The following is a 15,374-nucleotide window of genomic DNA, read 5'->3' on the forward strand; positions in this document are numbered from 1 at the left end:
CAACCGACGATGTACGAATTGCACCGAATTCGACCGATCATCTACCCCCACTGCATCATACAGGATCGTCATCTCCCCACTCCCCGCACGGGAGATCAGTCGCGTCACGCACGTAATAGAGGTTGGATGTTGTTATTCGCTTACTCGTTTATTCTCTCTCGCTCAAGTTTGAGGGGCACTTGTTGAATTTCAGAGGTTACGTTTTAGCTTTTTCGAATGAATCTTTTGATAAATGGCAACGCATGAACTAACAGACCATAAAATGACCACTTTTCTCTTTTGTATACATTTTTTTTCCATGCAATTTGATACTAAACATATATCAAAATCATTGCATATGTATTGTACGAAACGCTTTTTTTTTAATTCTTTTAACGAATTTTTTTATTTTTATAATATAGATGCTTTTCAATGTAAAAAAATATTTCATAATAAAAATTCATTTCATTTTAGTAATAGTCGCTTATCTATTTAAATATTTACAATAGATTCAATTACGTTTCTGTTATTTTACGATGCGATAATGATGATCGTGTAAGTTTTAATGTTTGTTTACATAAATTAGTTCGCTTACAAAAGTGAATGGTTTACATTTTCGGTAGCAGACTGTCTGGGGCCATTTGTGTACTTAACAGATCCTAGGGATTAACCGATGGTAGCTGAATGCGAGACAACTGACCCAAACAAATGCATTGCCTTAAGATTGTCAAGTGACATTCAGTACTCCATTTCATGAAAAATGACTCTTCATCCTTCATCATTCTTCGCATTATTTTTCTTTTATATTTAGTAATTTATTTTAGAATCTATTCATTAAAATCACTTTTAACTTTTGTTCGTAACTTTTGTTTTGATTTCAAGATTTTCTTGTACGGAATTTTCAATAGATAATTTGTAAAATATAATAGTAAGGGTTTTGAATAATGTTTACTAACATAATTGAGTTCATTCAATTCAATACATCAATATTGTATTTGAAATCCTAATTTTTAAAAGATTGTTATAAAAATTATAAATACATATAATTTTATATCACATATATATTAATCATGAGAAGAATTTCACTGCAAAATTGATTGCATTAATTAAAAATGAAAAAATTGTTAAATAATATTAAAATAACAAATTAATATTTATAATTCTATAAGTCTAATTTATAATATTTTTTGATCATTTAATATTTAATTTTATAGATTTCTAAATCTAAATTTCACTACTATGATATGTATTTTAATAATTAATATCATTATTAAAAAAAATAAATTGAATATATTGTTATAAATTTATCAAATCAGTTCACTACTTGCCCGGATAATCGACTTTCTACTTTATCTACAGAAGTCAATTGTTATACAATCTTATCAAAAAAAAACAATAATTTTTTTCAATATGTTTTTGTATAATTTTTTGTTCGTAAAAAATATATTATTATTAAGGATGTATTAATCTATAAAAATAAATAAAGATTTAATAAAAATTTGATTAATGAGATTAAATGAAAATTATTTAAATTATTAACTATTATTTCAATTAATTTATGCATATAAAAGGCATATGATAATGACATATTTAAATCATTTTATAAAACACAATCATTTTATAAAATTATTTTGAATAATAAAAATTAAAATGATATTTGCTAAATGTGAAATACTTAGTAAATCATTAAATCTATAAAGTAAAAAAACGTAAAAAATAACTAAATTTATGATTAATATAAATAATGAATATATTTACACATATCCCATTAATTCGTTTCACTTTTTTCACTAATTTCGAACGATAATTATAATTGCATAAAAAGAATAAACGATATAAGAGAATTATTACACAATATTTACGTTTACTTATACATTTTTCACACACGGAACGTTTGGCGTAACCATTAAAAACAATGTACAAAGTCGCGTGAAAAAGAAAATAAAGAATATTATGTTTTCTGAACCGTTGATAGGTTGAAAGTTGTCTGTGTTGTTCGACGCGTGTGCACACGTTGAGCGTTTATCGGGCCGATTTTAAACATGACAAAACGTTCGTGAAATCAAATGTCACGTATCAAAATGACGTTCAAAGCGTGCCTTTTGCAGAGAGACAAAAGCGGTCGTAATTAATGCTTTTAAACGCGCGCGCTGTACTGCACAAGCTCCTTTTGTCAGTTGGACACATTGTACCCGACAAATGTTTACGAACGACCACAGAGTAGCGGAGCGTGCACAGTGACAGAGGCTGCCACGCCGCGGGGCTGAAACGCGCGCAGTTTTCGTGCGGGTTTTCAGCGAACGCGACACATTGAATGGGAAAGGTACGGTCCGATTTCACCCGCGAGGTTTAATTACTTAATTACGTTAACGCTCGATTTTCGTGACATGTCGACGAGCGGACTAAACGATTCCGTTAGTTCTATGGCAATTTTGTACGCAGTTCTCTTTACCCTCGATTAAAGTATGACCATATACGACACTACGCATTCATAAATTTGTTTCACGTTTGAAACTTTACGCTTAAAATGAAATTCAAATTTTCTAATCCAATGTACATATTGTGTGTTATTTCTGAATAAACTTCGTATTAATATACATATAAGATGTCATTTATAAATAGCATAAATTTAAATGAAATGTTGAATAAAACTTTTAGCTATGTAAACTATTCTTTTATAGTTATATATATGAATATTTCAAACATAAAAATATGTAATTAAATATTTATTATTATTATTATTATTAAAAATATATAAATACAAAATTAAAAATATTATAAATATATATTTATAATATTTTTAAAATATATATAATTATAATTATAAAAACAAATTATTTGTAAATTAAACAATATTGGAAAATATATTTTTTTAATTTTTTTATTAATTTTTTTATTATTTTGTTGTTTTATATAAATTTTTTTATAACGATCAAATTGACAATTATTTTTCTTCTCATGATTTCTATTTATTTGAGTTATTTCAATAGGAACATATATTGTGAACTGTCCTTAATGTCAATAGTCATAAAGTCGTAAAACTTTCGACAATGCTCATGCTATCAAATCTAAAGCTCTAATTTTAAGCTAGCGAAACAGTGACAATGATCATAAAAGAAATTATTATTTCTATGATTATAATGCGATTATTGTAATAAATTATATACAAATTAATTACAATAATATTTGAAAAATAAATTTTTCATGTTTTATCAATTAAACATAACAATTTATTTTAGTTAATTTCATAAAATTAATTTAAAATTATATTTTTATTTAAGATATGATAAAATAATAAATAAATCGTAAAAAATATTTGCATTATTATGTACTTATTACATATAAACAAAAATTAAGCTTTATTTATTATTTATCTTCGATTTTATATATAAATTAAATGGAATCTCATACACATGATTATAATAATGCACTATATTGAAAGATAATATATAACAATGCATTTTGTGTTTAATTAATTATTGCAAAATATATATTTCAAACCAATATTTCCATAAAAGTTCATTGACATTATTGACTACATTTGATAGTTACGAAAAAATTTGCAACGTCGTAAATTAACCATTGTGAAGTTCCTATTACACAGTGAACTATCATTACAATCACAATAGACATTCAAACGAATAAATAAGTCATTTTTAAAGAGTGATAATATTTAATGTCTATATAGATATTATTATTAAAGATAACTTTTTATAGATTTATTAATAATAAAGCTTAATATAACATTATATATAATTGAAAAGTAGTATATACAATCACTCATAAAAGTTTTCTAAAAAAGAAATTTTTACTTTTTTACTACTCAAATAAAAATAAAATACTATAAAATTGCAAAATTATTATTTTATAAATTCAATATTTTTTTTTGCATCAATTACTAAAAATTATATGATTCCATTTATAAATACATAAATATATTATTTTTATAAAATCTTTATTCTTTTTTCATTTAAAAAAAAAATTAATTATACCAAATTATATCTCTTTGAAAATCATTCAATTATTGTCTGAATTATTTTTTATACATGTAATTTACAAATAATTTATAGATTTATAAATAAATTTGGACATCTTGTACATTATTGTCTCTTTTTTAAATTTTGAGTTTCTTAAGTTTCATGTTATGCAATGTTTCATGAATTTCAATTAGTAAATAAATTAACGAGCCTATTTTAATTTATTTTTATCACAATCCATTATATCATAGTAAATCTCTTCTCGCACGCAAATTTGAAAGTTGAACGTGCGATACTTGTTATATAAACTTATTAAGTCAAAACTAGAGCAAACTTGAAATTATCATTTCACGAAAGTTGCACCTATTGTTCCTGCATTGTTTGAAACTGCACCGCAGGACACAGAAGCTGGCCAATTCCAGTTTCTGCTTGGATTTGCTACGTCGCGACAATGGCCAGATTATATCGTAGATATCGCGTTTGAGGAACAATTATTATCGAAATTGTAACATTTGAAGGACCTTCGATCTTTAATCAACAATAGAAATTATAAAATTATATTTTAGTATTAGTTACATTATAAGATTTGCTCTATCAAATGCAATATAATTATTTAAAAATTATTTAGAATAATTTTTTTTTTATTTTAATATTAATTAATTTTGAAAAAAATTAGATTTAGCAATGTTTGGTATTTAGTATTTGTGAAATTATGAATGTTACAAACAATATTTTACAATAAATATAATTTGGAATCCATGTTAACACATAATATATAACATAACATAACATATATAATAAATTTAGTATTTGACACAATTTAAATAATCATGAACAATATTACCATGTATTTATATTTCTATTTTCTTCTCAATTCAATTAAAATCTCGCTGTAAAAAAAAATATTTTCATTAAAAATAATAAAGAAATTTTTAAATGTATAAATAATAAAAACAGAATTAAAATAAATTATAAAAAATACTTATAATGTTTCGAAATTTATTTCGTATAAATAAATCTTAAAAGACTTAAGGAAAAAGTAACGTTTTATAAAAGCATCCCTGTTCCACGGACACGATACGAGAATTCCTTGAATGCACCGTTCACGCGATATTTTAATACTTTTGTAGCTTGTCGTTCGTGCAAGTAAATCTTCCCTGTGATAAGCTCCGTTAGGAATCTCACCCCCGCGAAACATCTCCCGTTTATAAGAAATGTTTTCGAACTTTATGAGGTGATGCGAACGTTCGTCGTTGGAATGGATCGAAAATAGCTCTTTCTTTTTAAATAACAAAATCGTCGAGAAAAGCGAGGAAAGCGTCGTAAAACTTGCAATAAAAAAATAATCAAATATGAAAATATTATCGTCGAGATAATGCAACAAAAAAATTACTACCATGAATAATCTCATATTTTTCGATAATATTGTTTATGCTAACGAATGATTTAAAACGATCTATTTATTATATAATTTTCGATATATTAATTTTAACTAAAATTTTATTTACATATTAATTTATTATTTTGACTACTTTATTTAATTTTATGAAATAAACATATAAATTCTCATTTCACTGTAATTACAAGTATTTGAACCGTGAAACCGTTGTTATTAATTACATTTATTGATTTCAACCAATATATCAAGTAAAGCATTAATTCGATATACATATACTCCTATGATATCTCTATAATTTTCTGCCAATATTATATAGACGAGAAAATCAAAGGTTTATATCGTTCTATTAATAATTTAAATTTATTATGTATATATTTTAAATATACTTACATATATTTACATAGATTTTGCAATAACTTTGATACATCAAATGTAAGAAAATGCAATATTTTCTTTTCTATGTATAGATAAATTTTTAATAAAATACCGGAAGTTTTCTTTCTTATCTCTTTCCAACATTAACTTCTTCGTGCAAACAAACAAACAAATTCAACGAAGAAAACGAAGAAATAACATATTACGACTTTTAACACATTACTTTTGCTTTAATCTTTCATCATTGAAAATGCATTTCACAATAATATGAAATTTTCCTCATATATTATTATTATATCTAACATGTTGTTAACCTAAAAAGATTGAAAACAAGATTGATATAATATAGTTAATAGAAAATAATAATATATAATAATAATAACATATTATATGAATAATAATAACATAAAATAATATAATAATTTATATAATAAAAATATTCTCTTTCTTGTAGATTAATAATTTTGATCAAATATGCATATATCCACATACGTATGACATAACCTCTTAACGGATTAAAAGCATCTTCTAATATCTTATCATAATTGAATATCAATCTTAACTGAAAGCTCCCCAGACATGTTCGTTCGTACCGAAAAACCATTCAATTATTATTCAATTACAGACAGTGGGAATGGTTCCTCAGTGCTGCAAGCACGGTACCAGAATCGAGTGGAATCCAGCTGAGAAGCCGGGCCCGGTAGACGTCGAACGAGTAGGATTATTCGCCGTTGGATCGGGAGCTGGAGCCAGGACACCGGGGTCGGGGCCGGGGCCGGGGAACAATGTCGGAAACGACGAGGACGGTATGCCGAGATATGCAGGATATCGCGCAGAACTGCGATCCTTCGAGGTCGGGGCAGAGGCACGGTTATAGAGAGAGCCGGTGTGCGCGAGAGTAAAGTTAGATACATATCCTCCGGTTCCACTATCCCCACCATTCACGATCCCCCACTTTCGCCCACCAATACCCATGTACCACGCTACGTCACCAACACATCGACATCGAGGCGCAAACCGAGAGAGAATACGTCTAAGTGTATTACCTCCGGGAGAGCGCACCGTTCCACCTAAATATGTAATAATATCTACCGGAGATACCGGCATTCCTCGACCTCGAGAAGAATTCGATCAAAATGTGTCGCGATACTCTGCTGGTATGCCAGGTGAGCTACGCGTTTCTCCCCGTCCCCTCTTGCCTCCTTTCCTTAGACGTTTACGCTTCCTACGTCTTCTTCGTCGAGTTTGCCCGAGTCATCCCCTCCCCCTCCACTCTTCCTCCCACTCGAGTTCTGTTCGAACGAGATCGGATGCGAGATCGGCGTCTCGCGGTGTCTCGACTATTTTGAAGGGTGGGAGTTTCGAGAGTTTTGCGGATATCGAGAGATTTTAAGAGAACTCGTTCTTTCAACTATTTTCGATTGTAATCTCGATTATTACAATGATCGATTATTTATTCTTTGTTAATTTCTAAAATGGAGAGAGTGAATGTTTGAGAGTTTGAGAGTGAAATTAAAAGAGGATTTGAAAGTTGTGTGTGAATGAATAAACAATTATTAAATTAATATTTTTTATGTGGAATCTTAAAAATTATTAGTTAACAAGAATAATACATTTGGTTGATTGGATTATTTATTTTTTCTAAACAATAAAAAATTTAATATATTTATACAAAAGTTTTATAATTGTTTGAAGCATTCTATATTTTATACATATTACAATAGAAGAGAATCGAATGAAATGAAATAGTATGAGATTAATTCGACATAGGATAGCAAAGAGATAGAATCAATTCTTCGAAAAATATATCACACGTTTCTTAACACCCTGTATAACTGCAGTAAACCGATTGGCAGCTTGTCAGTTCTCTTGGAAAACAATAGCGCATCGATGCAATTTTATCGATGTTACAATCGGCAGGCAAGTCGATACTCAAGTTGATAAATATCAACTACTTTCCTTCGGCATATTTCACAATGCACGTCCATCTCAAGTTTGTATTAGTATCGTTACTATTCGTATAATCGAATGCGTTCACCTTCGGTGCTAATTTTTTTAACACTATTTTCCAGATTATAGAGATAATTAAATTTTTCCTTGAAAATTTGAAATTTGTGCATTATTAGAGAGACGGTAAGGAAATATCTCATTTTGAATTTTTTTTTACAGCTCTGTTAAGGTATAATCTTTTTTTTTGGTTAATTTATTAGAATAAGGTTATTTGTTTCCACTTTATCAAGCAATATTACTTTTTTTTTATAAAAATTTTTGATTATAGCATATAAAAATGATTGAACAGGATTGAATCGAATCTAAATGACTTAATATGACATTCAAGAATTAAATCAATGCCGTTTCTTTTATTCATTCATTCTTTCATATTTCATATTTCATTCGACGATATTTCGTAATTTGCCTGAAGAATTTTATCCGACGTGTAAACTCTTCCTCCCTCCTCTCCCTCTCTTTAAAAAAGAAATAAAAAGTTGAAAAATAAAAATAGCTCACAATGTACGAGGATACGGAAGATGCATCCGATATAGACGAAGATTTTTTCAACGCGTTAGCGCTTCTACACTCGACGGAAGACGACAGCACAGAAAAACTTCGTAAAATGCTCGATACGTTCATCGAAAGAAGGTATGGATTTGACAAAACTTTGATGGCGAGGATGCCAAAGAAATTTTTGCAAAATACGAAAATCTACGGGAAATCAAACGAAAGATCGGAAACGTCCTCGCGGAAAAGGAACATCGCCTCGAAGAAAACCGGAAGTCAGTTGATTTTTGGAAATAATGATAACACGGCGACAGAGAATAATTGGAAACTGATGAAAATAATTGATACAACGGATGTTGAGGATTGCAGCGAGAAAGGAGACATCCCGAGAATATCCATTCCTGATGAAGGATCTGGAGATGGATTATTGTGCAAGGTTTTGGTGATATTTTAGTAAAGTAAATTATAAATTATAATATTGTACAATTTTAATGACATCCATCATTTTTCTCCTTTCTGGTTAATTATGTAATAAACATTTTTTTGTGAACAAAAGTTAGCTTGAGAGAAAGTGCAAGAAAGAGAGATATGTATGTATCTGGGATGTTAAAAATTTATTTCAAAAAATAATGAAAATTCTCTATATCAAAATATATAAATAAAAAAATGAGCTCCACAACATATCAAAATCAAGATTATTTTGAAAAAACTAAGTTCATTTTATATCTTCTGTTATTTACTGTATTCCATATTATTATAATATTGTGTATATGTAATATGTGTATTCATAATTTAAAAAAAACTCACTTTGTAATTGTTATTTATATTTCAGATGATCTTGGACTAAAAATCTATATACTTTAAAATCTACTTTAAAGAAATAAAATCTACAATATTCAATGTTATATAATAGAAATATTTTAACTTCTTTAGTTTCCAGTTTTTTTTTTTACTAATATTCCTATTATTTACTAATTTCGTAGTTTTTTATAAGTTTAAAATATCTCTTTTCCAATTTTTAAATTTATTTTTAATTTCATATTTTATTTTACAAGATTTAATACGTCTAATTTGATTTTTGCTTGTAACGAAAGATCTGTAACGGGGCAAAGCTAGGACCATTGATATTGTTGGAGTGTCAAGAATGTCAAGAAGTCTATCATCCCCTGTGCCATCAACCCCCTGTCGTCGATATCGACGTCTACGATCCAAGAATCGTGTGGAGGTGTAGAAAATGCATGGACACTTCTTCCGTAAACTCTGTCATCGCCTTCGATGAAAAGAAAGTGAAAAGGTCTCGTCTGACCAATGACGAGGGAAAACCCAAAGAAGCTTCCACAAAGATGAACAAGTTAGTGAAATTGAATGGAAATATGAAGAATGAAACTGGAATCGTTGATCAAACTTCGTCTGGTAAATTTATGTCATTGTTATGCACGTTTACACCACCTGTCAAAAGTTTGAAATCATATTTTCAATTCAATTAATCAAGTATCTCGTTTGTTGCTGATTTTATTATTAATTCTTTAACGATTTTTCAATAACGATTTTATTTATTTTACATCTTCTATTCGTTAATCGATATTATGGCTTCACTTTTTTTTAAATTTTTAGAATTTTTGTAGGAAATATGTAGGAATATATTTTGTAGGAAATGTATAACTGATTTCAAACTTTTGATTCGCAGTGTATAATTTTCTACTTTTAATTTTCGGATGTAATAGAGACTATTTGTAAATTTAGATGTTTTACAAAGAAACATTGGTGAAAATGCTATAATTGCAAAAAGTAATTTTCATTCAAATCACAAGACGAGGACATCATCGTCGAGTCAATTGAGAAAACGAATCGGTTCGAAACTTTCAGTCACACGTCCTATTATAAAATAAATATTATTTACTATGTATTAATAATACCAAGCATTTAAATTTATATATATATATATATATAATAAATACAAAAATAAATTCAATTCATCCAAGAAATTTCTCTCGTTGATCAAAAATACTTTATTAAAGCAAAATAATTAATAAAAAATTATATTTTAAATTAACTATGTAAAAATACACTTGATAAATTTTATCTACGCATCACTTCTAATTATATCTTTCATATGCAAAAATTTGTTAAAATTAAAAGAAAATAACGATCACCAAAAAAAAAAAAGCAATAATTCAACACACCTAAGAGTAGGTACATGCACATTAGGTTTTATTATTTAATTACATATACATGTACAATGGAAAACCCATCTCCAAATACGTCTATTCTTTCAAACAAATCCACGCAGTTACACACTACATAACTTCATTCTAAACACTTCAATCACAGTGGTACAGGGTAGTATCTTATTTAAGCCGATTACAGATGTTGCTCGTTACATTAAACCATACCAACAAGCCTTTCGAAAGTGAACTTAATAACTGAAATAAAAAGACGTGGTTTCATCGCCTCGTTCATTCAACCCCTCTACTTTTGCCTCATTTATAAGATGTATCGTATCTGTCATCGTCAGACGTATCGTTCGGTTTTCTCACTTCTCTCTATTAAGGTCAACCGAGTTCAATTACCTTCGGCAGCCATGCCGAAGTTTTAGTCGATGCTCGATCACTTTCGCTCTAATTGACTTTCGTGCGTATATGCCAGTGAAGATCGAGCGTAACACACGTGAAGCGCCATAAGATTGCACAGAAGTGCAACACCTTTTGCTTCATAACGAATCTTTCGTTTCGTATTGTCGTTCGATATATTAATTCTTTCGTATACGAGATGTACATTATCGTTCATAAGTGCTCGAAGATTTTTAAACTTTTTTTAATGATATTTTTATTTATTTTTTAAGAACTGATTATATTATATATAGTTATACGTGAAATATATTTAATTAAAAATATAATAAGTTAACCTATTGTTTACACGAAAGTAATGTTTTTGTTATTTTTTTGCAATCTATTATTAACGATTTTGGACGATAATGTATTTATAAATGGAAAAAACATATAATAACGAATGACAAAATACGAAAGGATTCTATATGACCCAATTCTATTGATATTTTCGTGACCTAATCTTGTCTTACACAATTCAATCGTGAATATATACCAATGTAGATTAGATTATTCAAAATATATATTTTTTTTAAATAATTCTATCATCAAAATGCAGAAATTATAATCGAGAAATTTAAAAAAAAAGTTTAATTTTTTAATGTTACAAATAGTTATAAATTTTTGTAAGATGGCGACTTCACGAGATCAAGATCCCACAAGAACAAAAATTCTGAATTCTGTAATGTTATATACCTACAATCCAAAACGAAATATCATGCAAAAATAATTGGTGAGAAATCTCGAAGAAAAAAATATAAATAAATTATTGCTAATTTTTTAAATATTTTTATATAATTAGGTACTATAAAAGACATATACGTATACTTTGAGAAAATGTACTATACAAACATAAAAGCGTTATCATACAATTTGTGCCGATTATCACAGAATTGTCAATCGTTTAAATGATTCATACATCGAGAAAGAGAAAATTGATGAAACACACACTTTTCAATATGTCGCGAATTACAAGAATAATTTCATTGATTCTTAGGAGTCGAAGTTTCGAGAATTCTGTAGAATCGATATGCTGTTCGATAACTTCGACACTTATTGCTAATTCAAATCTTCAATCGAATCTACAAATTTTTTAAATCATTTTTCATAAAATTCAACGAGAAAAAAATATATACGTACATCTTATTTGTAAATAACTGTACAAGTAAAATACGGATTCACAAATAAATTTTGTTATTCTTAAAAATATATATAGCTCAAATATAATTCTAAAAATAAAGCATAGAGAAAATATTTTAGTTAATTTCATTGTAGTTTCTCTCTAGTTCTCTCTTTAGTTATTCTGAAAATGTTAACGTGTTATCATGATAAAAGTTTCCTAACTTCCTTTATCGTTATTACGACAAATTCAACCTTTTTAAATACGAGATCCTTAATACCCGCTATAAATTGTGTGGTCGAGTAGTTAAAAGCTCATTTCGAAATTACTATAATGTGCGTGCATGCATTAGAGAAATTAAATGAATAATATATATGTATATACGTCTAAAATCTCGGAGAGAGAAGATATTTTTCGTATCCTCTTTCTTAAGCTTTAAATACAAATATAAAGGAATATTCTAATCTAAATGACCATTTTTTGCTATATTTTTGGCACGTGAAAAAAAAATATACATTAATAATTTTTATATTGATTATATTGATTTTTTTTTAATATTTTCTTTAAGTTTGAATTTTTTTTAAATTTATTATCATCAATATAAAAGTTGCTATATTTGCATAATGTGGCATATCTGTGGCGTAAATAAAATATTTATTTTTTTCTTATTCTAAAAAAATTCGGGTATTTTTCAAACTAGATTAAATAACACAAAATAATGTTGTTAACATAATGTCTTTTTATATTGCCAATAATTCAATTTTAATTCAAAAAATAACAAGACCTTTATATTTTTTTATATGCGTATTAAAAACGCATATTTGAAAAATATCGAGAACTGCCAATTTGAAAATGCCATTTTGAGCAAAATTCTCTTCATTCTCTTCATTTAAGTCTAATTTATAACAAATTCACATATATATCAAATGTATTATAATATGTTATGCAAATATTTTAAAAATATGATCCAAAATTAAAATTTTTAATCTTCTAGGTTAGAATATTCCCTATCATCGATTGTTAACTTTCGTCAATTTCACTATTATTTGCAATAAAAAGATTTTTTCACTGTCTTTTCAGTATTTTAAATTGTATATATGTAGCATTTGCTTTATGTACATAAGGAGCAAAGTGCAATAATATGAATTTTTTTTAATATATGTATGTATAATCATTATAATCATACTATATACATACATATATGGTATGGTATCACTCTGCTCCAGAACCTAATTTGAACTACTTTACATAATAAATCTGTTGTTCGAACGGCGCAAGGTGACGTACAGCCTAATTCATGACAGTGATATCGTGCCAAATGGCCGACATCAATTAAATAAAGATTCTGACACATGTCAAGGTTGACTCAATATTGCATCTCATCAGCGCATCATGCTCTGACATCGAACTACAAACTACACACTACTTTACATAAACCGTTCTAGATCAGCCACGAATTAATCGTTCGTTGAAAATCGAACGCGATTTTATATAATAAGTTTTAATAATAATAAGTTATGTACAAGCTTTCTATAAAATCATTTACCGAGGTGAACAACAAGTGGATACAATTTATTATTATTTAAATGTATGTATTAATCTTTTGTATATATTTGTAAATATACAAGATATTTCGAGATGAAAATTTTGATTAATTGTTTGGAAAAAATTTTGAACAAATAATATTATATAAACGTATATTTATAATACACGTTCTATTTGTAATTGTCGCTATAAAATTTTTAATAATTGTTCGAATAATAATGTAATAAACTTTAATATACTTATGCAATTATTTCTTGTGTAATTTAATACTATGAAAATATAAAATTAATCTATTAACGTCAATATGAAAATTTATAATACGATATAATTCAATTCAAAATATTACAAAAATTAAAATTTATTTATATTGATTATACTTGTATGATTAAATGAAGAGCCTAAAATGTATAGTAAAATTATTGATTTATCATAATCATAATGATCTCAAATTATTACAATAATATTCAGATCGATAGATAAATCTTTCAATTTAAACATTATGCAAGCAATTTGATAAACATATATAAATTGAAAAAATATTTTGTTACTGATATTATTTTTATTAAATACGTAACAAATTTATTACGATTTTTATAAATGATTAAATTTTCCTAACCTAAACATAAATATTGAAAATAGAATTCTTTTATGTAAAATTATTATATTATTTAAATTTCCAAACAAAAAATCAAATAATTATCACATCTTTTTTTAAATCTCTTGTACATTATATATACATTATAAAATGAACTATTTTTGCGATTGTCTTTTAAGACAATGTACTAATATAATAATACATATATAGCAGTGTATATTTTATCTATGTGCATCGAATAGCAGATAGTTATAGATATAGAAACTCGTTTAATTTTGAAATATATTCAGATCAAATAAAATTATAAACGAATATCATCATAAAAATAGTTAAGAATATCAGAAATAAGTGATTCATTAAAGATATTCTGTTAGATTTAAATCTATGGATCATCATGGATGAGATGATGCCAATGACAGATACATCATAGTATCTTTAATACATCACTTGGCACGGATTTTAATGTTTGGTGTCGATCAATTAATTCATAATAATTCGCAATTATTTCTATATAACGAGTATAAACGCTTGATTTTACAATGGAATCATCAAGATATGTTTGATTGTATGCGATTTACGTTTTTTATATGCTTCTGAACACTTGAAAACTGAATTTAATGATCATTTTATGTATTCCAACAAAGGAATTTTGCTTAATAGTTTATTGTAAATGTATACAGAGAAACATAGATGATTGTATGTTATCAAAAAAATATTAAAAACAATGTAAAAGAATAAAAATTTCTTATATGAAAATACATGCCATGTAAATACATACATTTTTTTCTTAAGAACATGATGATGATTTTGTTCATCTGTTGTCCTTTTAGCGTTATATATAATGTCAAGGATTTATAAAACTAATTCCAGTAACTATAGCAGTGTGCTTTATCACAAATATTCTTTTTTCTTATTTAATGTTTTGTGTGAAATATTAATGCGAATACCTTTAAAGAGAACATGAATTTGATTATAAAATTTAATATAAATAGTTATTTGAATTATCTTCGTCAATTTGCTCCGTGATTTTTGGACGTAACACATTCATGCTTTGGTCAAGAATATATGTATGTCATAAGATAATTATAGATTTCTGTTTGAATATCCTCGTCTATTTTCATTGTAATTATCGAAATGCCAATCGAAATGCCAATCGTATTGCACTTAAAAACTTGTATGCTACATATATAAACATAAACAATAATCATATTCATAACATAATATTGCTATAATCCATGTATTATGTAACTATCAAATAATTTATTTCTTTTTTTTTTTT

General features: G+C 26.9%; 1 protein-coding gene and 1 long non-coding RNA gene across 2 annotated transcripts; both read left to right on the forward strand.

Annotated features, from left to right (window-relative positions):
- The first annotated feature begins 6,770 nt into the window (after positions 1–6,770).
- On the forward strand, positions 6,771–10,184 carry LOC102678883 (integrator complex subunit 12-like). The gene is made up of 4 exons (XM_006610361.2): positions 6,771–6,896; positions 8,234–8,665; positions 9,324–9,642; positions 9,973–10,184. Exons 1-4 carry the CDS (start codon positions 6,867–6,869, stop codon positions 10,116–10,118), a joined length of 927 nt encoding a protein of 308 aa, XP_006610424.1. The 5' UTR covers positions 6,771–6,866; the 3' UTR covers positions 10,119–10,184.
- A 2,666-nt stretch (positions 10,185–12,850) lies between these two features.
- On the forward strand, positions 12,851–15,282 carry LOC116184885. The gene is made up of 2 exons (XR_004149543.1): positions 12,851–13,543; positions 14,470–15,282. It is a non-coding gene; the product is annotated as an uncharacterized LOC116184885 (long non-coding RNA).
- Positions 15,283–15,374: the final 92 nt, after the last annotated feature.

Source organism: Apis dorsata, unplaced genomic scaffold, assembly GCF_000469605.1.
Source record: "Apis dorsata unplaced genomic scaffold, Apis dorsata 1.3 scaffold_74, whole genome shotgun sequence".
NCBI classification, from domain to species: domain Eukaryota; kingdom Metazoa; phylum Arthropoda; class Insecta; order Hymenoptera; family Apidae; genus Apis; species Apis dorsata.